The 21876-nt window shown below is 47.9% G+C and overlaps 1 protein-coding gene across 6 annotated transcripts in view; it reads right to left on the bottom strand.

Annotated features, from left to right (window-relative positions):
* The window catches only part of CCDC136 (coiled-coil domain containing 136), a 31175-nt gene that overhangs the window by 7804 nt on the left and 1495 nt on the right, over positions 1-21876 (bottom strand). For 3 of the 6 annotated variants that reach the window (XM_038004404.2, XM_038004402.2, XM_007982847.3), the window contains exons 3-15: positions 19821-20075; positions 19655-19729; positions 12778-13101; positions 9619-9730; positions 8862-9027; positions 8485-8625; positions 7991-8149; positions 7528-7698; positions 6850-7035; positions 4744-4938; positions 4017-4244; positions 2054-2566; positions 1436-1657 (exon numbers count right to left, since the gene is read on the bottom strand). In XM_038004404.2, coding sequence (XP_037860332.2) covers positions 1436-1657; positions 2054-2566; positions 4017-4244; positions 4744-4938; positions 6850-7035; positions 7528-7698; positions 7991-8149; positions 8485-8625; positions 8862-9027; positions 9619-9730; positions 12778-13101; positions 19655-19729; positions 19821-20075 — 2747 coding nt within the window. The remainder of the gene's footprint in view (positions 1-1435; positions 1658-2053; positions 2567-4016; positions 4245-4743; positions 4939-6849; positions 7036-7527; positions 7699-7990; positions 8150-8484; positions 8626-8861; positions 9028-9618; positions 9731-12777; positions 13102-19654; positions 19730-19820; positions 20076-21876) is intronic. The other 3 variants (XM_007982845.3, XM_073009321.1, XM_007982850.3) reach the window with 3 other exon arrangements.

Here is a 21876-nt window from a genome sequence, read left to right as displayed (position 1 = left end):
ATCCCAGCACTTTGGGAGGCTGAGGTGGGCGGATCATTTGCGGTAAGGAGTTTGAGACCAGCCTGGCCAACAAGGTGAAATCCCATGTCTACTAAAAATACAAACATTCGCTGGGCTTAGTGGAGCGCACCTGTAGTCCCAGAAACTTGGGAGGCTGAGACAGGAGAATCGCTTGAACCCAGGAGGTGGAGGTTGCAGTGAGCTGAGATCGTGCCACTGAACTCCAGCCTGGCAACAGAGTGAGACTCTGTCTCAAAAAAAAAAAAAAAAAAAAAAAGAAGGTCAAAACGATTTAAATGGTGTTTTCTACTGTGACTGGGGAATAACAGGGCTGCTATCAATTCTGAACTTCGGGGATTTATTAGATAGAATTCTTTTTTGAGATGGAGTTTTGCTCTTGTTGCCCAGGCTGGAGTGCAATGGTGTGGTCTTGGCTCACTGCAAACTCCGCCTCCTGGGTTCAAGCGGTTCTCCTGCCTCAGCCTCCTGAGTACCTGGCATTACAGGCATGCGCCACCATGTCCAGCTAATTTTGTGTATTTTTAGTAGAGATGGGGTTTCTCCATGTTGGCCAAGCTGGTCTCGAACTCCTGACCTCAGGTGATCCACCCACCTTGGCCTCCCAAAGTGCTGGGATTACAGGGGCGAGCCACCGCACCTGGCCTAGAATTCTTTTTATGGGAACTCCTACTTCATCCAACCCATCTCTCTAACAGGAACAATTACTTAAAGAACTGTGTTGTACACTCCTGAAGTGTGTACTGGGCTCCTGCACCTCACCCTGGAAACAGAGGCAAGTCACATTCTGCTCCCTGATCTCGGGTTTTGTCTTCCTTGGCTGATGGCAGAACATGACCATCCCCTCAGTAGGTACCAATACTAGCCAATCTGGACCCATGTGTTCGCTGCTCTCTGAATCTCTCCCGTGTGTATATAAAGAGACCCCCATTGGACTGTGAACCCCTGGCCAGACACAAGACTTCTGTCCCATTCCTAGGGGGTGCAGAGCACTCTTCTTGGCATTGTGAGAGATCCAAAAGGAGACATGTCCCTGTCCTTGAGCTGCTTACAATCTAGTTGGTGCTCCCAGTTGGTGCACCAGGAGACAAGGCAAATGCACACAAAGTGATGAAAGAAGATTGGCAAATGCAAAAATACAGTTCTACAGAAGTGGTCTAGAACACAAAGCAAAAGAGAGAACAGAAGTGGCAAAGAGAGAAAGAGAAATCATTTGATGAGTGGAATCCTGATGACCAGTAAACCCCAGCTCCACGGGCACTTGGGAAATGTCATCAGGGATGCAGCAGACTGCCCAGCCTCTGAGGTGCATGCTGTCCCTGCTTTGTCCCTCTCTCTTTAGCCTCTCTGAAGTGGCCATGACCCCTCTGGCTCCAGGGGCTGCCAGAGGAAACCCTGCCTCCCTGACAGTGGTTACCTCATTCTTGTCGTTCTGGGGGGCCACAGGCTTTTCAAGGCATTCCATGCACTCCTTGAACTCCCTTTCACAGGCATCCAGCTCTTCCTTCAGGTCTTTCTGCTTGGCCAGTAACTTTTCCATCTGCTCTTGCAGCTGGCTGTGTTCCTCCTGGCTTATCTGGTACATGGCCTGCACCGCCTGCAGCTTGATCAGCACCTTCGCAACCATTTCCTCAAAGTGCTGCAGAGGGTGGGGGAGCAACAATAGCACCCTGAGGAGCACCTAAGCTCCGCCCCACTCTGCTGGGCCCTTCCCTGGATACCAAACAATGGCCTCCAGGATCCAGAGCTGCCCGCGGGGGAATACTATATTTACCCCCATTAAAGAGCACCATGGCTGTGGTGAGGAAATGGACTGAATCTTATGGGCCTCTGTCCAGACGGGGGCATCTCTCTACAAGAGGGCTGAGTGGGAGACCAGGCTGCCATGGGTAGAAGGCTTCGCTTACTTTCAGTAGTTCCCCAGGTCAGCTCTGACCCCATTCCCACACTTCTTGTCCCTTTCCCTGGCGATGCATCTCTTAAAAAGACAAGAGTCCATCGTCCCCTGCCTGACCTGTCACCTGGCAACCGTTACCTCCATGTCTTCAGGCTCAGCAGGTTCCTCGTCAGTGCAGCTGCTGACAAAACTCTTCTGGCAGGTGTCAGAGCTACTGGTGCTGCCGTAACTCTTCTTATAGGTAACGCTGCTGTCGCTGGTGGTGCAGTAACTCTTCCCATAGGCCTCACTGGCACTGGTGCTGCTGTCATAGCTCTTGAGAAAGCTCTCGCTGCTGGTCTGGGTGCTGGCGTAACTCTTGTTATAGCTCTCATTGTCATCCACAGTGGTATCATAAGTCTTACGGCAGTTCTCATTGCTGGGGGCCATGCTACCATAGCTCTTCCCGTAGGACTCAAGGCTCATTTTTATAGAAGGGGACTGGACTTGAAGCAGCTGCATTTCTTCCAGGCAGAGCTGCAAGTCTGCCTGCAGTCTCTTCCGCTCCTCTAGGAGCCTCCCTTGCTCTTGCTGCAAGAGCTCCTGCTCTGCCTGACTGGCCTCATACAGCACCTGCAGGACCTGCATCTGCTCCATGAGCAGCTTGGATTGCTGGGGGCAGGGGTGGGGAGACATTATCATTATTGTGACACTTCAGTCCTTCCAGCTGCACCTTTCCTGGTACAGATGTCTGAGAGCACACCACAGAGAATGGCATGCCTACATTTCCACCTCACCCCGGCTTATGTCTCTGACTTAAACTACAGGTAACTGGCATGTATCAGTTTCTTGCTCATTTGGGAAAATATCCCCAGGGCAGATATTCCATAATTTCCAGGCTCCCATTTCAGCTGGTTTCTGCACTTTGGTACATCCCTGTCTCCTTGGAGCAGTCCCGAGTGGGTTTCCAGAACACCTTGGCTCCCCATCACACCCTCTTCTCAGTCAGGTATACCTGTTATCCTGACCTTCAGGCTCAGTCTCCCTGCCCACCCCTAGTTGTAAAATCAGCCCGGCCTTGAACCCGGCAATATGAAGAACTGGAATCAAAGTCTTACTATTAGTTCCTGTATCTCCTGCCCCAATTCTGAATCTGGCCTCTGGGCATGTTTCCCAGGCTCTCTGGGCCTGGCTTCTTGGCGCTGATGTCCAGGATGAGATCTGATCAGTTAAGGAAATATTTTATACCTGGTTCCCAGCTGTGTTACCCAGGACTGCAGCCTGGACATCTGCTGCCCCTGGAATATGATCCAGCCTCACAGTGTTGACTTCTGCTACTCCCTGGGTCTCCTTGTTCAGAATAAGATCTGAATGAATAGATTCGGCCTAAACCAAAACTGTCTACCTGCCCCTCCTCGCCCACGCTGAGACCTCAGAACAACTTTAGCCCCCAACCCTGAATAGAATTGTACGGTGATCTCCACCTGTGTCACCTCATCGGTATGACCCCTTGCTGGTACTTGAGAGGCATCGATTTTCTGGTCTAACCCCTGTGACCTTGACCTTGCTCTGTTATTGCCACCAAAGTTCCAATGAAGATAGTGTGGTCAGTACTAAGAATCCCATATGCTAGGAATTCTTCTCTTGGAAATGAAAGGGCCCAAATTTGCCTCATAGATAACACCAAAGGTGAACGATTTTGATAACTGAGAACCGTACTTTTCCACTCAAGAAAAAGATGACATGTTTGGAGTCAGTCCAAAGGAATCCAAACACCCACCAAACTGATACTATACATCTTACTAGGAATGAGTCAAATGATCCGATGACAGACTTTGGGTCATCCCAGCTCTGCCCTGAGTGCTCACAGTGCTTCAACTGGGCACTGAATATCAATATGATAAAGGATAATGGCATCTAGGTGAGGTCCTCAGGCTGTATCTAAAAGCCACCTCTTAATGGAGCCTGAGAGAGGTCACAGGTGGTGAAGGGCAGGGCTTTAGCCTTATCCTTACCCCTGGCCAAACAGGCCTTCCCAACCCTGACCCTTCAGCGGTGCCCACTCTCCCTGTCATGCTGCTGTGCTCAGGAGAACTGTCTCCCTACCTCTTGCTATGGTTACCTTGTTTCGATTATATTTTGAGGACTTAGCCAATTTGGAATCATCGGGATTCTCCAGCACTTCCTGGAAATGAGACTCTTTGAAACGTCGCAGCTCTTCGTGGATCTCTAATTGTTCTTTTAATACACAGTCCTGGTTCTGTATCAGCTTCTTCTGTTCCTCCTGCATGCCTTGGTAGAGCAGCTGCAGCTCACACAGGTCTTCTAACTTGGTGAGCAGCTCCTGACTCTGAGGCGGAGTAGAAGGAAGGAGGCAAGGGATTGTGGTGGTTACACAGAAAGTCCGATGCCTCCTCGGTGCCTCATCCCCGCTGTGAACAATTCCCTGAAGAATCTCAGGGCTGGCTTCACAGAGCCCATCTGGGGACAGGGGGAGTCTTTCTATGGAGACCTGCTAAAAGTAGCAATGGTTTCTTACGTTGGGATATATTTTGTCGTTTACAAAGTGGTTTCAGGTGCATTTTCTCCAGATGGACTAAATATCTAAATATAAACTGCTGCACAGATTCCAGAGTATAAAAGGTATTTTAAGATTTAAAGCCCTTGTAAGAAAAACTCTAATTGGCTCTATGGAGCTTTTTGGTTTGGGGAGAGTGGTGAGAAAGTAAGGAGTTGTTGGTAAGAAGAAGAAAAAGTTCAACTTCCACCCTTCTATTTTTCCCTAGTCACACAGGGAAGCTTCTCAGAGCAGCTTCCCCACAGTTAGCAGCTGCCTCTGGCGGAGTTACCTTGAGTAAGAGGCCACTCTTGGGCAGTGGCAGTGTGAGCCTGTGCAGCTCTTCCTGCAGCTGGCCCTGCTCCTCCTGCATCCTCCTCTGGTCCTCCAGGAGCTCACACTGCTCCATCTGCAGCTGCCCCATCTCCTTCTGGCTGGCCTTGTACTTTTCCTGCAATTCTGTCAGTCTGGACAGCAGTGTGTCACACTGTGGGTGGGGGTGGGTGTGGAGGGGGTGGTTACTCTGTAAGGTAAGCTTCCTGGGTGGCTAACAGAGCACTTCTGCGCTCTCCTGCCTCTTGTGATTCTCTCCCTGTGCAGTCACTTTGGACTGGTCACCCCAAGCCACAATGCACCCTGGCTGTTTAGATACCGATTGTGGATCCCCCACAGGCTGCTCTTTCAGAGCAGGTTGCTCTAGACTGGTGGCTGGCCTTGCTCTAAACTTCTACCATTCCTTTCTGGGGGCAGTTTGATGGCGAATGCTATCGATGCCCCTTCCTCTTCTCTGGCCCTTTCCTTTGGTGTATACACCATATTCCTACCCTGCTGGGAACTCTTAGCTCCTGTTATTCTCATTAACCCCAGTTGTTTTTGAATGCAATTACACTCCTTACCAATAAGGACTTAATTTCACCCTAATTTTTCCCATTTTTGCTTTCCTAATTCTCTCTTTATATCTTTAGAAAATATGCGCTATTGCTGAATTTGGATTGAGAAGTCTAAATCATCCCATTTCCAAAAACCCAAATCTTCCAATATCAGACAGATCTCAATGCTGTTTTATGGCTAGAGAAAAAAACAGGTGCTGTCTGCCAGCATGCTTCTCCTTTCCCATCGTTTTTCCCATTAGGGGAAGAGGTGACGAGCAAGTCATGGATCCCCTGGGCTCCTAAATTGAGTAGAAGTGGAAAAAGGAGGAAACGTGAGCCTGGATATAGAAAGGCAAAGAGACTGTTGAGGTAGCCCAAATAACCTTCCCAGTCCTCTGTCTCCTGAAGGCCTTTCCCCAGGGACAGGAACTACTGAGTTTTCTGGCAGAATGTGACCAGCTCCACCATCTTTAGAGACTCTTGGGCCTTTTCTCCAACATGCTTCAACACCTTTCCATTTCCCATCAGTAATCAGGAGCTGAAAGTGCTCAACAGGATAAATGATAACGGCTTACATTTTATACACTATGGAAAAGAAAAAAAATGAATAAGCCCTTATTTACCACTATCAGGATTTACTACTAAAAGGAAGTGAGATAAGAGTAGAATTCTCTTCCATTTAAAGAGGGCACAATTCAACCTTCAACAATTTAATTACTGGCAGGGCATGGCAGCTCATGCCTGTAATCGAAGCTTGGGAGGCTGAGGCAGGTGGATTACCTGAGGTCAGAAGTTCGAGACCAGTCTGACCAACATAGTGAAACCTCGTCTCAACTAAAAATACAAAAATTAGCCAGGTGCGGTACGGCATGTGCCTGTAGTCCCAGCTACTCAGGAGGCTGAGACAGGAAAATCGCTTGAAACCAGGAGGCAGAGGCTGCAGTGAGCTGAGATCGTGTCACTGCACTCCAGCCTGGGCGACAGAGTGAAACTCTGTTTCAACAACAACAACAACAAAAAGAATTTAACTACTTCAAAGTCACAGAATAAATCCTGAAAGAGCCTAGGTCCTTCTCTTGCCTAGTGAGCGCTCTGGGCACAAGACTGTACCCCCTTATAAGAGCATTTGCAATCCGACCCAGAAAACTGGCCCCTTTCTCTAGTTCCAACAATAATAGTTGTGTAATGGGTCCATGTATATGTTCCTCTCCACGAATGATTAGTTATCACTACAGTTCTAACACGATTGTATAGATATCCCATTGTCTACATACATGGAATCATGTGTAAAACCTTCAGGGGTTCAGACTGGGATCCAAAGGTATTGATCCTACTGAGCTGTGGCTCTGGCTCAAAGTCAAGGTCAGGGCAAACTGTTCTGAAGTTAGCAGCATGTGGCCCTGCCTCTGCTTTCTGCCTAGGAAGCCCATCAAGCCCTTCGATTGGGTGCCTTCATCTTTTGCCTCTGTACCTCCTCTCTCTGGAGCAAGTGCCCAGGAGCTGTCACCTCTCTGAACGACAATTACCTTATTAGCACACTTTCCTTTGTCCTCCGGACTGGGCTGGGAGGCCTTGAGCTCTTTCAGCTCCAGCTGGCAGAGCAGGAGGTCCTGCTCCAGCTGGTCATACATGTGCTTCTGCCGCTCCAGCTCATCCTTGCTGGCCTGGTACAGCTGCTTCATCTCCTGAAGCTGAGCGTGCGTCTCTGTGTTCTGGGCAGGGGAGGCAGGCCTGGCCATCACCCCAGGCACTCTTGCTGAACTCTTCCTCCCAGGCAGGGACTAAGGGGACCCATCTTCCCTTGTCCTTCTCAGCCCCAATTTCATCCCAGCCTGGGATATACACCCAAGATGGACCCGTCCCTGACAGGCTTGAAACACAGACCTTCCCAGTGTAGCCTCTCCAGTTAAATAAATAAATAAATAAATATAAAAATAATTTAAAAAGAAACATAGACCTTCTGGGGCTTCCTTTTTTGGGAGGTAGGGAGGGAAAGGGACTTCCTTTTTATGTGCTGCTTTTCTGATTTAAAATCAAAGGAAGATGAGAGCCTTGTGACTCCCTGAGGTTACCTTTCTCCTAAGCACCTCTTTGGCCCCCTCACTGCCAGCTCCTCCACACTCCTACCATTCCCTCTCCTCCTCTGCACTCTCACCCCCACGCAAGATAAGGCTACATCCTCCCTCACCAGGAGCTTCTTTTACCTTCTCATTGCTCTCTTTGAAGGAGGCCACCGTATCCCTGAGGTGCTGCAGCTCCGCCTCATGACACTGCAGCTCCTCCTGCAGCTGCTGCTGCCGTTCCAGCAGCTTTTCCTTCTCACATGTGACGTTCTGGTGCTGGAGCTGCAGCTTCTGCAGCCGGCACAGTAACTCCTATGGTAGAGGGGGCTTTGGGCAGTGCCTCTGGGCTCCTTAACCCATTCACTCTTCTGTGTGAGTCACTTGAAGACACCGACAGTCTAAGATTTGCTTCTCCCTGCCCTTTACTTCCTAATGTCCTCATATCTAATGTAGTACTCGAGCAGGGCTGGAGTTCTTTACCTGTGGTGCTGTCTATGTGGTTGCTGGAATTATTTTTAACTCACTACTCTGATCCACCTTTCCCAAAACCTCAGAAGGATGCCCTTAGCACCTAAGTTGTCCCCTCACCTCTGGTTGCTGTTACCTTCTCACTCTGCTTTTCTACAAGTGTGGATTTCATGACTTTGAGCTGCCGGAGCTCAGCCTGAAGTTGCAGCTGCATCTTCAAGAGCTCGTTCTGCTCATCCTGGCTAGTATCATATTTTTTCTGCAGGGTACAGAGTCTGGACTTCAGCTCCTCATTCTGTGGTAGGGAGGATGTGAGTAGAATAGTTACTCTGGAGAAACAGCAGATCTTTTTACGGATCAGTTGGGTTCCTTTTCAGATGCAGACATCTTGAGGAGCTCCCACAGGTCTAGGGTTTGGTTTCTTCTGTGAGACAGACACTCAGTAATGACCACCATTTCTAGAATGCAGTGCTGTATGACTTCTACAGTTGGTTTCCAGCAGACTGTGCCCAGATGCAGGGCAAGAGTCAGCAGAGCACAGCCATACTCACTGTGCCCACCCTGGTTGAAGCAGCCCCTCCATGAGGCCCTTCTGCCCCCACCCCAGATGACTCCCTGGGCAGTCTTTACCTGAGTGACACTGTGGGAGGTCTGAAACCGAAGCACCTCATTCTGAGCACACTTGAGCTCCCTCTGCAGCCGCCTCTGCTCCTCCTCACTGACCTGGCGATGATGCTGTAGCTCTTCCAACTCACAACACAATTCCTGACACTATGCAGGAAATGGAACAGGGAGGCTTGTTTACTACAGATACCACATGTGCTCCAAGAACAAGCTTGGGGAAAGTATGGCATTCTTGGACTGGAAGATTTACATCAGGCAAGCAAGATCCCAGAATACGGTCTCCCGTCACAGTGCATGCCTGTGGAGATGTTTCTACCACAGGCTGGGAGAAGGTGAAAGAAAGACAAGAAATGTGCCTGCCCTCCCCACCCTCTGTGCCCTACCTTGTTCTTCATGCCATGCATCTGCTCTTCAGCATCCCGTAGCTGCTGCCGTAACAGCTGCATTTCAGGATCAGGCTCTAAGAAATCCATTTCCGAAGTCTGAGACTCTGCTGACGTCATACTTAGTGTTTGGGACTCCAGCCATCTCTCTGTTGCTCTCTGTGTCCTGCAATCCAGAACCCCAGAGCTGTGCTTGAAGGGAGTTCTGCCTGGCAACACCAGCCATGCATGCTTGGTCCTGATGCCTTCAATTTAGGCCAAAGATAGTAAGGGGCCTTCTATTGTGACTCACCGCTCAGATAAACATGCTTAGAAGACTACGGAAAGTCTCCAGCACCTCAATCTGCAAAGGTGTGTTTGACTCTGGGAGACCCTTAGAATGCCAGTCCAGTTAGTTTTCAGGCTAGGCCTAGTCAAGCCCACTCCAATCTGGAAGCATTGTGCCTGCCATTAGACTGAAACAAGTCTATGCGGACAATAAACGAATCTCTTCTGATCTACTTCGGGGCAGAGCAAACCAGAACCCAGTGCCTAGAGCAGAAGTAAACTTCAGAACTCACTCCCTCTAGTCTTGAGATAACTGGGTCGGATCCCCATGTCTGCTTGTAGATGTATTCTTTGGAAACCATGGAAAGGACTGGGTCTCCAGGAGCAGAGGAACGCTCACTGCCCTGGCATCTGCCTTCAGGGGAAAGCCCAAGGCAAGACAGAGTCCTGTGGAACCCCATGACCTCTCACTCTCCAGAGACAGCTGTACCTCTCACTCTCCAGATCTGCAAGCTGCCCCGTGAGGCTGCTGTTGCTCTCCTGCAGGGCCCGGTATTCCTCATTCAGGAAATGGTAGCGTTCCCGCAGCTCCTGCAGTTCTTCTGCAGAGGACAAGCAGAGAGAGATGAGACCAGGAGGAAAGGAAAGCACTGATGACCAGCCCCCAGTTTTCCTGTTTTGAAACATGAGAGCAGAAGGCTAAAGAGTTTCTCTTTTTCTAAAGACAGAAAAGAGAGACAGAGGTTTAGAAGACAGGGCCCAGGAAATTCCACAGTGCAGTGAGTCTTTCTCCTCTTCCCGATAGCTGTCCTCCTTCTCATCTGCCCTGAAGATCTGCCCTGTGTGCTCATCTTCAAAGCCTCAACCGAAGCAGACTCTTGAACTTTTAGGAATTTTTGAAGGTTTAATTAAGTTTGGGGTTTACTGTATGTAAAGTTTTCATTCAACTGTTTATGATTACCTTCCAATTATGCTCTTAGTACAAAAAGCTGAGAGATGTGAACTGTCAGATGTGACTGCCAGTACCTGCCTTTCAGGCATTCTGAGTTTCCTTGTATGTCCTTTATTCCCACACCAAATACATTGGTCTGGATGTGGTAAAGAATTCTTGCCAGGCGTAGTGGCTCAAGACTGTAATCCCAACACTTTGGGAGGCCGAGGTGGGCAGATCCCTTGAAGTCAGGAGTTCGAGACCAGCCCAGCCAACATGGCAAAACCCTGTGTCTACTAAAAATACAAAAGTTAACCAGGTGTGGTGGTGCACACCTGTAGTCCCAGCTACTCAGGAGGCTGAGGTAGGATAATTGCTTAAACCTTGGGGGCAGAGGTTGCAGTGAGCCAAGGTTGTGAGACTCTGTCTCAAAAAAAAAAAAAAAAAAAAAGAATTCTTTCTAATGGCCTTTTATCTGCTGACAGAAAGGGCCATCCTAACCAGACTCACATCCTCAAGCATTAGAAGAGATCTGGCTGAAATACCCCAGTACATGTCTGTAAGCACCAGTCACCTATACCTATACTTTTTCCTTTCTGGTTTTGTTTTGTTTTGAGATAGTCTTACTCTGTCATCCAGGCCAGAGTGCAGTGGCACAGTCAAGGCTCACTGCATCCTTGACCTCCCTGGACTCAAGTGATCCTCCCACCTCAGCCTCCCGAGTACCTGTGACTATAGGCACACACTGCCAAGCCCGGCTAATTTTTGATTTTTTTGTAAAGATAGGGTTTCACTATATTGCCCAGGCTGGTTTCAAATTCCTGGCCTCAAGTGATCCACCTGAGTCACCATGCCCGCTCTTAAGGCTGTGATGATACAAACACCTGTATCTGTTCTGTTTCTTCGTGATTAAGAATTACATTGGCCGGGTGCAGTGGTTTACACCTGTGATCCCAACATTTTGGATGGCCAAGGTAGGAGGATCATTAGAGCTCAGGAGTTCAAGGCCAGCCTGGGTCTTGAGCAAGACTCTGTGTCCACTTGCAAAAAATTAAAAAAGAATTATGTCTCTTAGAACACTAATTATACTGATATTTAAAGAACACTAACTTGCTCTAATTAGAACCCAAGACCTATCTTACCTGCTGGAAGATTCAACACCCTAAAAGTAACTTCAAATGCTTCCTCTTAATTCCAATCAGAATTCCTTAGAATACTGCAGATTACCATAGAAGGGAGGGCGGAAACTAATCTTTAAAGAAAACTAACCATGCACTAAGCATTAGACTTGATAGTTTCAGCCTCAGATTTGGTAAGTGTGCAAGTGATTTCGACATGCTTCACATTTCATTTAATTCCCAAAATAGTTCTGTAAGTTTTTTTTTTTTTTAAATAAACTTTGAATTTTAGATTAGTTTTAGATTTACAAAAAAGTTGCAAAGATAGTATGGAGTTTCCTGGGAGGTTTCTCACCCAATTTCCCTAATTGTTAACATCTTACATTACCATGGTATACCTGTCATGACTAAGGAATCGAATATTGATACATTACTATTAACTAAACTCCATAGTTTACTTGGATTTCTCTACATTTTCCCTAAGGTCCTTCTTCTGTTTCAGGATCCCATCTAGCTATTAGGTTTTATTAACCAATTTTGATTTAATATCCCAGATATAGAAACAGGCTCAGAGAAAGACCGTAACCAGACCTCCTATGTTCCTCCTGCTAATTAGTGGAGCTGAGATACTGAACTCAGGTCTGTTTGACTCCAGCCCAAGCCTTCCCACTGTGCCAACCTTCCTCTCCCAGCACCATTTAATCTAAAGGCTCTTCTGAGACGCTTGATACAGCTGGAAAAACTTGCAGTTCTTTTGATTCCTTGTTGATTGCCTCTGCTTGACCTGGCCAAATATAGGACTTCCATTATACTCAGATCATAAATCTAGCCGCAGAATAAAGGCAAACTCTCTTATGTCATGAATCCTAGCAACTAGCTGGGAGACTCACTGTCTGAAAGCAGGGCTCTAGGCTTTTGGGTAACTCATGTATTACTTGGAATAACTTTTCTTCTCTAGCTGTCTTGTGCTCTCATTTGTTGCCCCCTAAAGCTTCTATTTTGGGGAGAGCTAATGCAACCTAAGAATTAGCATCCCTGCACCTGGAAGCAGGGCCAGAAGTCCCCCATAAAGCAGTCCAGGCAAAGCACCATGATGCCTGGGCAGCAGGAAGAGTTTCTCAAGGTGACAAGTCCCTCTTTGCCCATCTTAGAGCTGGGAATTTTCCCAGGAAGGTTTTTCCCATAGTCAAATCAACAAAGACCCAATGACTCTCTGAAGAATTCCCAGGGTACCTCTCCATGGTGCTATTTCTTACACCACCATGGACTGGTTATGTAATATCTGGCTAGGTTTTCCCCCTTACTGTCTTTTTAAAAATTTTTATTTAAAATTTTCTTTTAGAAAGAGATAGGGTCTCACTTGGTTGCCCAGGCTGGTCATGAACGCCTGGACTCAAATGATCCTCCCATCTTGGCCTCCCAAAGTTCTGGGATTACAGGCATCAGCCATCATGCCTGGCCCCCTACAGTCTTGAATTCGACCTGGAGGTTTTTTCTAGAGATTCCTAATTCATGATCTAACACTACCTTCTACCATTTTCCTATGTATTATCTCCTTTCCTCTGTTTGACTTTACTGACCCACTTGACAGCTCTCATACCTTGCAACCCAGAGTAATCTGAGAGACCTAAACTACTGGATGGTTCAGAGTTCTTCATTTCCATTTCTGCACGGAGGGAGGCAATCTCCATCTCGTAATCTCCCCGAATGCGTTCCATGTCTTCAAGTTCATTCTGCATCCTGCAGAGATCCTCCTGCAGGGACGCTATGTCACTCTCATGTTCAGTTGCAGAATCCTCTGCTGCTTGCCGCAGACTCTGGATCTCAGCCTGGGCCAAATGCAATTCCCGTTCTATTTCCTTAAGTTCGCTTTCTTTCTCATGCTCTAACAGGGAAATCTCCTCACGCAGAGAACGCAGCTCACCTGCAAAGTCCAAAGGTTGAGATGATCAAGAGGGCGGGTGAACTAATCTACCGTGTTCTAGAGGCACAAAATTAAAGGGAGACTTATTTCTTGTCTGCAAAGTCCTGCAAACCTCGTCTCTACCCCATCAGAGAAGTATAGCATCATGCTGGATGGAATAAAAGGAGTACCTAAGAAGGGAAAAGAGAGTGACTCTATGTAGTAAGGTCCAATAGAAAAGTAGATTTTGAGGCCTGGCACCGAAAGCAATCACTTAGTCTACTGTAAACAAGAAGTATTACATGCTTCTAAGGAATTACCTGATTGTTAAAGACCTAACTTCATTTATAGTATTTTCTTGATGCCCTGAATCTTTCTAGAAATTCCCTGACTCAAAAAATGTATACAGACTATTTTCACCTATTCATCCTGAGAGCTCAGAAATTACAGAGCCTCAAAGTTCCCATGACCTACCTGTGGTAAGTACTGGACCTAAAACAATGTGCATTTAGAGTTCACAACTCAAATTCACATATAAGTTCACTGCATAATAACCAAACATGGGATAATAATCTAAGTGTCAGTCGATAAGGGATTGTTTAAACTGATGATAGTTAGGCTGGGCGCAGTGGCTCACGCCTATAATCCCAGCACTTTGGGAGGCCAAGGCAGGTGGATCACTTGAGGTCAGGAGTTCAAGACCAGCCTGGCCAACATGGTGAAACCCAATCTTTACCAAAAAAAAAAAAAAAAAAAAAAAAAATTAAATTAAATTAAAAAGTCAGGCGTGGTGGCATGCCCCTGTAATCCTAGCCACTTGGGAGGCTGAGACAGGAGAATTATTTGAGCCTGGGAGATAGAGGTTGCCATGAGCCGAGATCGCACCACTGCACTCCAGCCTGGGCAACAGAGTGAGACTCGGTCTCAAAAAATAATAATAATAATAATAATAAAATAAACCGATGATAGTTAAATAGAATATCATGCAGTCATTTAAAAGAAAGTATCAGATCTATGGTGAAAACAAAGAAGTTTCCATATTAACTGAAGAAAAGAGCTGTAAAATATATGCTATGATCTAATTTTTGCAAAAAATATTTTATGTATAGTATATAACACACAAATGGACAAACATATAGAAAAAGGCCTGGAAAGATCTATGCCCAAACCATAATGAGTAGTTGTTTCTGAGGTATGGGATAACATGTGATGAGGTTTTTACTTTACACATCATATATATCTGTGCTGTTTGGAGTTTCAGAACAAGCCTATATTTTCTATTTTTTAATTTACAAAATAATGGGTCAAGAGTTCTCTGTATCTATGGAGCATCTCAGAGTTTCTAGACACATGCACCCATCTGGGATCAGAACCAAAAAGTGGAGAGAGTAAAAGGCACTGATAACAACAGTGAATTTAGGATGAGGGCCAGGATGAGAGAATTAATGAGAATTGGGTTCGGAGGGTCAGGATTTTCCCATAAATCCTTTGCAAGGCACATTCTCTCACCCCCTTCCCCCAACTTCTGCTCATTCTACTCACCATTCAGACGTCAACTTTTCTAGCTTGTACCTCCAAAAAAACTAAGAGAAGTCCTCTATTAAATGGTCTCATAAAACCTTGTACTTTGCTGTGTGTGTGTGTGTGTGTGTGTGTGTGTGTGTGTGTGTACTTAGTCTCCCCTTCACCTGGTTATAAGCTTTATCAAGGCAGAGAGCATATCGGGTTTGCTCACCATTACAGCTCTAGGATCTAGTATTGTGCCTGAAAACGAAGCTCAGTAGATATTTGATGTATTCATGCATAAATAAGGCAACAGTTCATCTATTCAACAAACGTTTACTAAGTATCTCCTATGCGTACAGAACTAAATATTTGGGGGGGTTTCCTTTTTGTTTTTGAGGCACAATCTCGTTCTGTTGCCCAGGCTGGAGTGGAGTGGCATGATCATCATGGCTCACTACAGCCTTGACCTCCTGGGCTTAAGCAACCCTCCCTCCTCAGCACCTCTAATATCTGAGACTACAGGCATGGGCTACTCTGCCCTGGTAATTTTTTTTTTTTTTAATGTAGAGATGGGGGTCTCTTTCTGCTGCCCAGGCTGGTCTCAAACTCTTGGGCTCAGGTGATCCTCCCATCTTGGCTTCCCAAAGTGCTGAGATTACAGGCATGAGCCACCACACCTGGCCCTGTTTGGGTATTTTTTAAAAATTAGAATAGAATCTAGACTTTCAAAGAAGACAAATTTGGACATGCTTCATAGATAGATGCTGAGTGGTGAGGGCTTCTCAGGGGGAAGATCTACCCTGCTCCCCTGAGCTCACATGTGGAACAATGCGCATGTCTTTTGCCAATCTTTCCAGTTCTAGAATGATCCTAGCTGTTACATCTCCTTGATCTATTCAACAACTATTAACTGATCCTTAACTGCGTGCCAAGGCCAAGAATCTCCAGTTAGATTCTCTGACTTCCTATTGGAAGAAAAGTCAGCTCTACCCCCACTACTGAGCAGCACAGTGAAGTCGGTCTAGCTAGGGAGACACACAAGGAAACTGGCCATTAGGATAAAGGCCCTAGGGTCTGGGGTGGGCCTTCTGGAGAAACAGACCAACCTCCACTTCCCTAATATGCTTTTGATGTTAGGGTTCAACTCTCCCTTAGGTGCTTCTGGCCCTAAAAAAAAAATGGTATTCTCGGTCAAACACGGTGGCTCACACCTTTAATCCCAGCACTTTGGGAGGCTGAGGTGGGTGGATCACTTGAGGTCAGGAGGTCCAGACCAGCGTGGCCAAAATGGCGGCACCCTGTCTCTACTAAATATACAAAAAGTAGCCGGGTGTGGTGGTGGGCATCTGTAGTCCCAGCTGCTGGCGAAGCTGAGGCAGCAGAATCACTTCATCTCAGGAGGCGGAGGTTGCAGTGTGCCGAGATCACACCATTGCAGTGCAGCCTGGGCCACAGAGCGAAACTCAGTCTCAAAATAAAAATAAAAATAAAAATAAAAATTCTCAGATCCACTGGGAACAGAAGGTGCAGAGTCACCTAGAGTCGCCGGGGGCAGGACTCAAGGCCTGGGGGCAGAGCTACTCCGGGAGCACCCGGGAGTTGAAGAGCCAGGGTTCCCCGGGTTCCGAGGCGCTGGCGCCCGTTGAGTATGGGGCTGGGACCGTCGGGAAGAGGTCAAGGGCCGAGGAGTCGGGCTGCGGGCAGAAAAGTGGATTCTCACTCACTGGTTATAGCCTCCATCTCGCTGCCCCCCCTAGAGCAGTGTCCCTGGGGGGCCACCCAGCCGCTGGCCGGTCCCGGCCCCGGAGGGGCTGTGGCGGCCGGAACGGCCTCCGAACAGCAGCTGCCTCTAAGGCCGCGCGCGCCCCGTCCAGGCGGAAACGGGTGACGCGCGTGCGCGAGGGCAGCCTCGGTCTCTCCTGCAGGGCCGTGAGGGATCTCACCCTAGAAAGCACTCTACTGAGGACTGGGCGCGGTGGCTCACGCCTGTAATCCCAGTACTTTGGGAAGCCGAGGCGGGGCGGATCACGAGGTCAGAAGTTCAAGACCAGCCTGGCCAAGATGGTGAAACCCCGTTTCTACTAAAAATACGAAAAATTAGCCAGGCCTCCTGAACCCAGGAGGCGGAAGTTGCAGTGAGCCAAGATCTCACCACTGCACCCCAGCCTGGGTGACAGAGCAAGACTCCATCTCAAAAGAAACGAAACACCCTACGGAGGAGGGAAGCGCTGTAGAACCCTATTTTCCCAGGTAGTTCCTGCTACATCTGTCCTTCAATCCTGACTTTTCGCCCGTTTGAATGGAGGAATGTCCCTTCTCCAGGCAAAGGCCTTTTTTTGTACTGGATCTTTTCTTTCATTATACATGATCTAGCATTTCCTACCTCTGAAAAAAGAAAAGAAGTAATCTTTCGACCCTATTTCCCTTACTTCTCTGCTTCTCTTCAAAATGACTACTGGAGTTACCGGTACTCACCTTTTCCATTTCATCTCCCATGTCCTCTCCAAACCTAATCCAATCAGTGCCTCCATGCACTGAGATGTCTCTGGGTCCTCCCTCTTGCCAAATCCAAGACCATCTCACTTGACTTAGCAACCTGACACAGTGGATCATTGTCTCCTTGAAGCACTTTCTGCTCTGGCTTCCAGGGCATGACATGCTCCAGGAGTTCCTCTCACTTTACTCTTTTGTTCATTTGTCTTCCTATATTGGACCTCTAAATACTGGAGTGTCTCTGGGACTGGACCCTTTCTCCTCTTCTGGTGTCTCTCCATGTGACTGCACCATTACTTCCCATGGATTCTAATGCCAATTATATGCTAATGACTCCAAATTTACATCTCCGGCCCTGTTTTCTCCCTGGTTCCGCCTTTATATATCCAACTGCCTCAATATATTCACTTGGATGTCCACAGTTACTTCAAACTCAACAGTAGAAAACATGTCTTAAATGGCTCCCCTACCCCCAAAACTTACCCCTTGCCAAGTCTTTCCCAATTCAATAAACATCACCACCTTCCATCAATTTTCTCAAGGCAAAGTCATCTTTGATGTCTCTGTTGTCCCCTGATCCAATTCATTAGCATATCCCGAGGGCTTCACCTTCAAAATATATTCTGAATCATCTCCATTTCTACAGCCCTAACTCAAGCAACCATCATCTCTTGACTGGACTATTGCAGTAACTTGCTGACAGGACTCACTGTTCTGAGTCCCTTCCCTCCATCCTAAGTGTTTCCACTTAGTGGCCAAGTTCTCTTTTAAAAATGTAAAGCAGATTGTATCATCCCAGTCCTGGCTAAGACCCTCTCCTGGCTTTCCACCACACTTACATGAAAGCCAAGCCTCTTGGCTGGCCTATAAGATCCACTGTAATCTGGCCTCTGCCTGCCTCAGAACATTCTCTTACCAGGGTCCTCCACATGCACTTTGCTGCAAACACAGTGGCCTCTATTCTATCGCTCAAACAAATGAAGCTCATTCTCACCTCTGGGCCTCTGCAGTTGCTGTTGCTTCTGCCTGGTACTCTCCTCCCTCAGATCTTGGATGGCTGGATCCTTTTCATTATTCAGGTCTTAGCTCAAATGTCAACTTCTCAAAGACGACTTTCCTAACTGCCATATCCAAAATAAACTCCCTTCAAGACCAGTCTGGCCAACATGGTGAAACTCCATCTCTACTAAAAATACAATAATTAGCCAGGTGTGGTGGCACATGCCTGTAATTTCAGCTACTCGGGAGGCTGAGGCACGAGAATCGCTTGAACCCGGGAGGTGGAGGTTGAAGTGAGTTGAGATTGTGCCATTGCACTCCAGCCTGGGCAACAGAGTGAGACTCTGTCTCAAAATAAAATAAAATAAACTCCCATCCCATCTCCTCTCTATATCATATTATTATGCCGTGTTCATAGCATTTATTGCCACCTGAACTTGTGTTGTTTATTTTCTGCCTCTCTCCATTAGAATGTACTCTTCATTAGGGCAGGGATGTGATCTGTCTCATTTATAGCTGGTCCTCCAAGTATAAAGGCACCTCATAAGTAGGTGATAAATAAATTAGTCCCATTTTACAGATAGGAAATGACATCTCAGAAAGATAAGTGACTTGCCCAAGATCACCCAATTTGTAAGTGGTAGAGCTGGGCCCAGGAATCTAGGTCATCCCAGACCAATGCCCACACTCTTCCCTGTGTGACACGTTTCCTGCCACTTTCCTCCTCTGCAAGCCCCTTCATTGACCACCCTTCCTGTATCTACCTTTGCTTACATTTTCTGTCCCCGTCTCCTTTCCTCCCCCTCTCACACCTCTGCTTGCTACTGTCCAGGCCTGCTTCCCGGCCTTCCTTTTTTTTCTCCATTTATACTTTTCTTTTGGCTTGATCTCAGTTCTCCCCAGAGTCCCTGCCGTTTTCTAGGGCAGCTCCCCTAAACCTTCCGGAAGCCCACAGAAGTAACAAAAGCTGCCTCTTTATTTGGTGGTGCGGTGGAATGTGGGACACCTGCCTTGCTGCTTTCCAGAGATAAAGGGACGTGGGTGTTGGCAAAAAGGGATTTAAGGGCCACAAGCTCAGGTCCCAGGCAGCAAGAGAAGTGCTCTCATCTGCCTCCCTTAACAGGTGCAGAGAGGCCCCGCCAGTCACGTCTCATTGGCTTCATGCTTTCCCATGCTGTCCTTGGAGGAACCAAAAAAGGAATCTGGCTTGGAATTCAACTTGGATCACCCACCCCTGGCACTGACCAGGAGAACAAAGGGACAGGGATGCAGTATGAAGGAGGAGGCTGAAGGGGCAAGAGGAAAGAGCCCACCAGAGACAGGAGGTGACAGGGAGGTCAAGAAATGGAAGGAGAGGACAGAAGAGCCAGGTGGAGGTTTAAAGAAAGAAAACTGGGGACAGAGGGGGATGGAGAGACAAGGAGTGGAAAAGTGTGAGACTAGTAGAGGAAAATGAGGTGAAATTACTGAATTTGGTTATTTTTATCTGCTATGCTTCAGTCAAACCCTCAGGAAAAAAGTACTTAGGTGACCACTTGGATGGCCACCTCCCTCCGGTCCAAGTCCTGGGAATTACCTTGGAGCTGCTGAATCTGCTTGGTGAACACCTCTGCCTGCTGGGCGCTGGCTAGCCGTTCATCCTCCAGGAGCCCTGCAGGGAGAGGGGCACCAGTGTCAAGCTCGGATCCAGGGGAGTGCAGAGCCTCTGGGCCCAGGCACTGGGCCCTGGCCCAGGCACTCACCCTGTAGCTCCAGGGAGTCATCCTCATGCTGCCCTGCCAGTTCCCGGGTCTCCTCCAGTTCTGCCACCAGCTGCAGCACCTGAGCCCGCAGCTCCTCCAGCTCTGTCTCCGTGAGGCTCAGTCCCCGGTGCTTGTTGACTGACAGAGAGCCAACACTGCCACCTTTCTGCACTTGCTCTTCTTCTTCTTCCACCTCTTCTTCCTCCTCTTCCTCTTCTTCTTCCTCTTCATAGAGAGCTGGGAGTAACACCTCCCCTAGGAGAGACAGCCATCCCACCAGGGAGTCAGCACCAACTTCCTTTCCGCAGTCCTTCCAGGGCCCTCAAACTCACTATCCCAGGGCAGAGATAATATACTAGTGCCACCTGGTGTCCCCCAAGGAGCCCATGGGCAAGACCTATACTCAAGATGAATCCTCAGGTGTGAGGGTCAAGTTGAGAGGCAGCCCCTCCACCTCCCAGGCCCTTCCTGGACCAATGTTGCACGTGGTAGCCTCCCACCATTGCCTGTGGGCAGGCTGGTGCCCGCTCAGCCATGAGACACTTGCACAGGATTACCTCCTTCTTCTAGGCTGGCCTCTGAGTAGCAGGACAAGTAGTCAAGAAAGGAGACAGTGAGTGGATCTTTCGGTCAAATGGGGTAACAGTTACAGTTTGGAGATTTCTCAAAAGTTAAAAACAAAAACAAAACAAAACTGGCCAGGCATGCTGGCTCATGCCTGTAATCCTAGCACTTTGGGAGGCTGAGGTGGGTGGATCACTTGAGGCCAGGAGTACCAAACCAGCCTGGTCAACATGGTGAAACCCCATCTCTACTAAAAATACAAAAAAATTACCTGGGCGTGGTAGTACATGCCTATAATCCCAGCTACTTGGGAGGCTGAGGCAGGAGAATCACTTGAACCTGGGAAGTGGAGGTTGCAGGGAGGCGAGTTCGAACCACTGCACTCCAGCCTGGGTGACAAAGTAAGACTCCATTTCAAACAAACAAACAAACAAACAAACAAACAAAAACAACCAAACAAAAAACTATCCAGGTGGCTTGTGAAAAATCAGCCTTTCCGTAATAAGAAAGCATTGCCCGTCAGCAGGTAGAGAAAGAAAATATCTGATTGTAGAGGTTTCATTGGACAAACTCTGGTGCCCTTTCAAATGTATATTATTAAATACCTGTTTGAAATTTTCTACAAGGTCCACCTTGTTTTTCCCTGCTGCATGTCACAAAGTCTCCTCTCCCCTAGCTGAGCCATATGAGGCCCCTCCTACTCTGCTGACCACAAAGCAGCTTTCAGGGGAAGTTTTAGGCTGTACTTGTGTGTAAAAGAAAGCCTGCCATTTTGATGCATTAAAAAAACTGGGATTTGGTGTTGGCCCCCAGCCTCTGGTTGTGAGCACCCGCTCCTTTACTGCAATGCAGTCCCTATAAATAGCAAAATGTTGTCTGGATGATGATTGTTTGCTTTGTTTTAAAATTCTGAATCTCTGGTCTTACTTTATCTAACATCAGCAGCCTTAGGTTCATCTGGGACCCCTTGTGCCATCTGTCCCTCTTAGCGGGAGCAGGTTTGCCCATACTGAATGTGCAACGTGCAATACTTCACAGGAAGTCCTGGAAAATGGACCAGCGTCCTTCCAGGGGCCTGGTGTTGGCAGCAACTGCCAAGTCACATGGGTGTGGTGGGGATACACGTGTGTTGGGAGAATGGCCTCACGCGCCCCCTCCTAGGCAATCTCTTTCAGGCAGTAAGGTATCCTAGAGAACCAAAGCCACAGGCTTCCATTCGAAGTTAATGGTGGTGGCCCCAGAAAGACAATTCACATGCCCAGTTCCTGGCTTTTTATAATAAGAGACAGCTTGGGATCTGGGTCGGCAGGCAGTGAGGACAAACCCCCTGCTGAAAGGCTGCTTCAAAGCTCTGTCCAACCAGGCCTCTTTCTCTGTCTGGCAGCTCCCTTGGGACACACAACCTGGTTAGCTGGGGGCTGATTGGGGTCCCGAAGGGATGCACCCTAAACTTCCGTCAAAGCCTGAACCCTGGGAAGGGCTGGCGCTCTGA

This window comes from Chlorocebus sabaeus, chromosome 21, assembly GCF_047675955.1.
Source record: "Chlorocebus sabaeus isolate Y175 chromosome 21, mChlSab1.0.hap1, whole genome shotgun sequence".
Lineage (NCBI taxonomy): Eukaryota > Metazoa > Chordata > Mammalia > Primates > Cercopithecidae > Chlorocebus > Chlorocebus sabaeus.
Note: the sequence above shows the minus strand (reverse complement) of the source record. Positions and strands in the feature narration are given on the sequence as shown.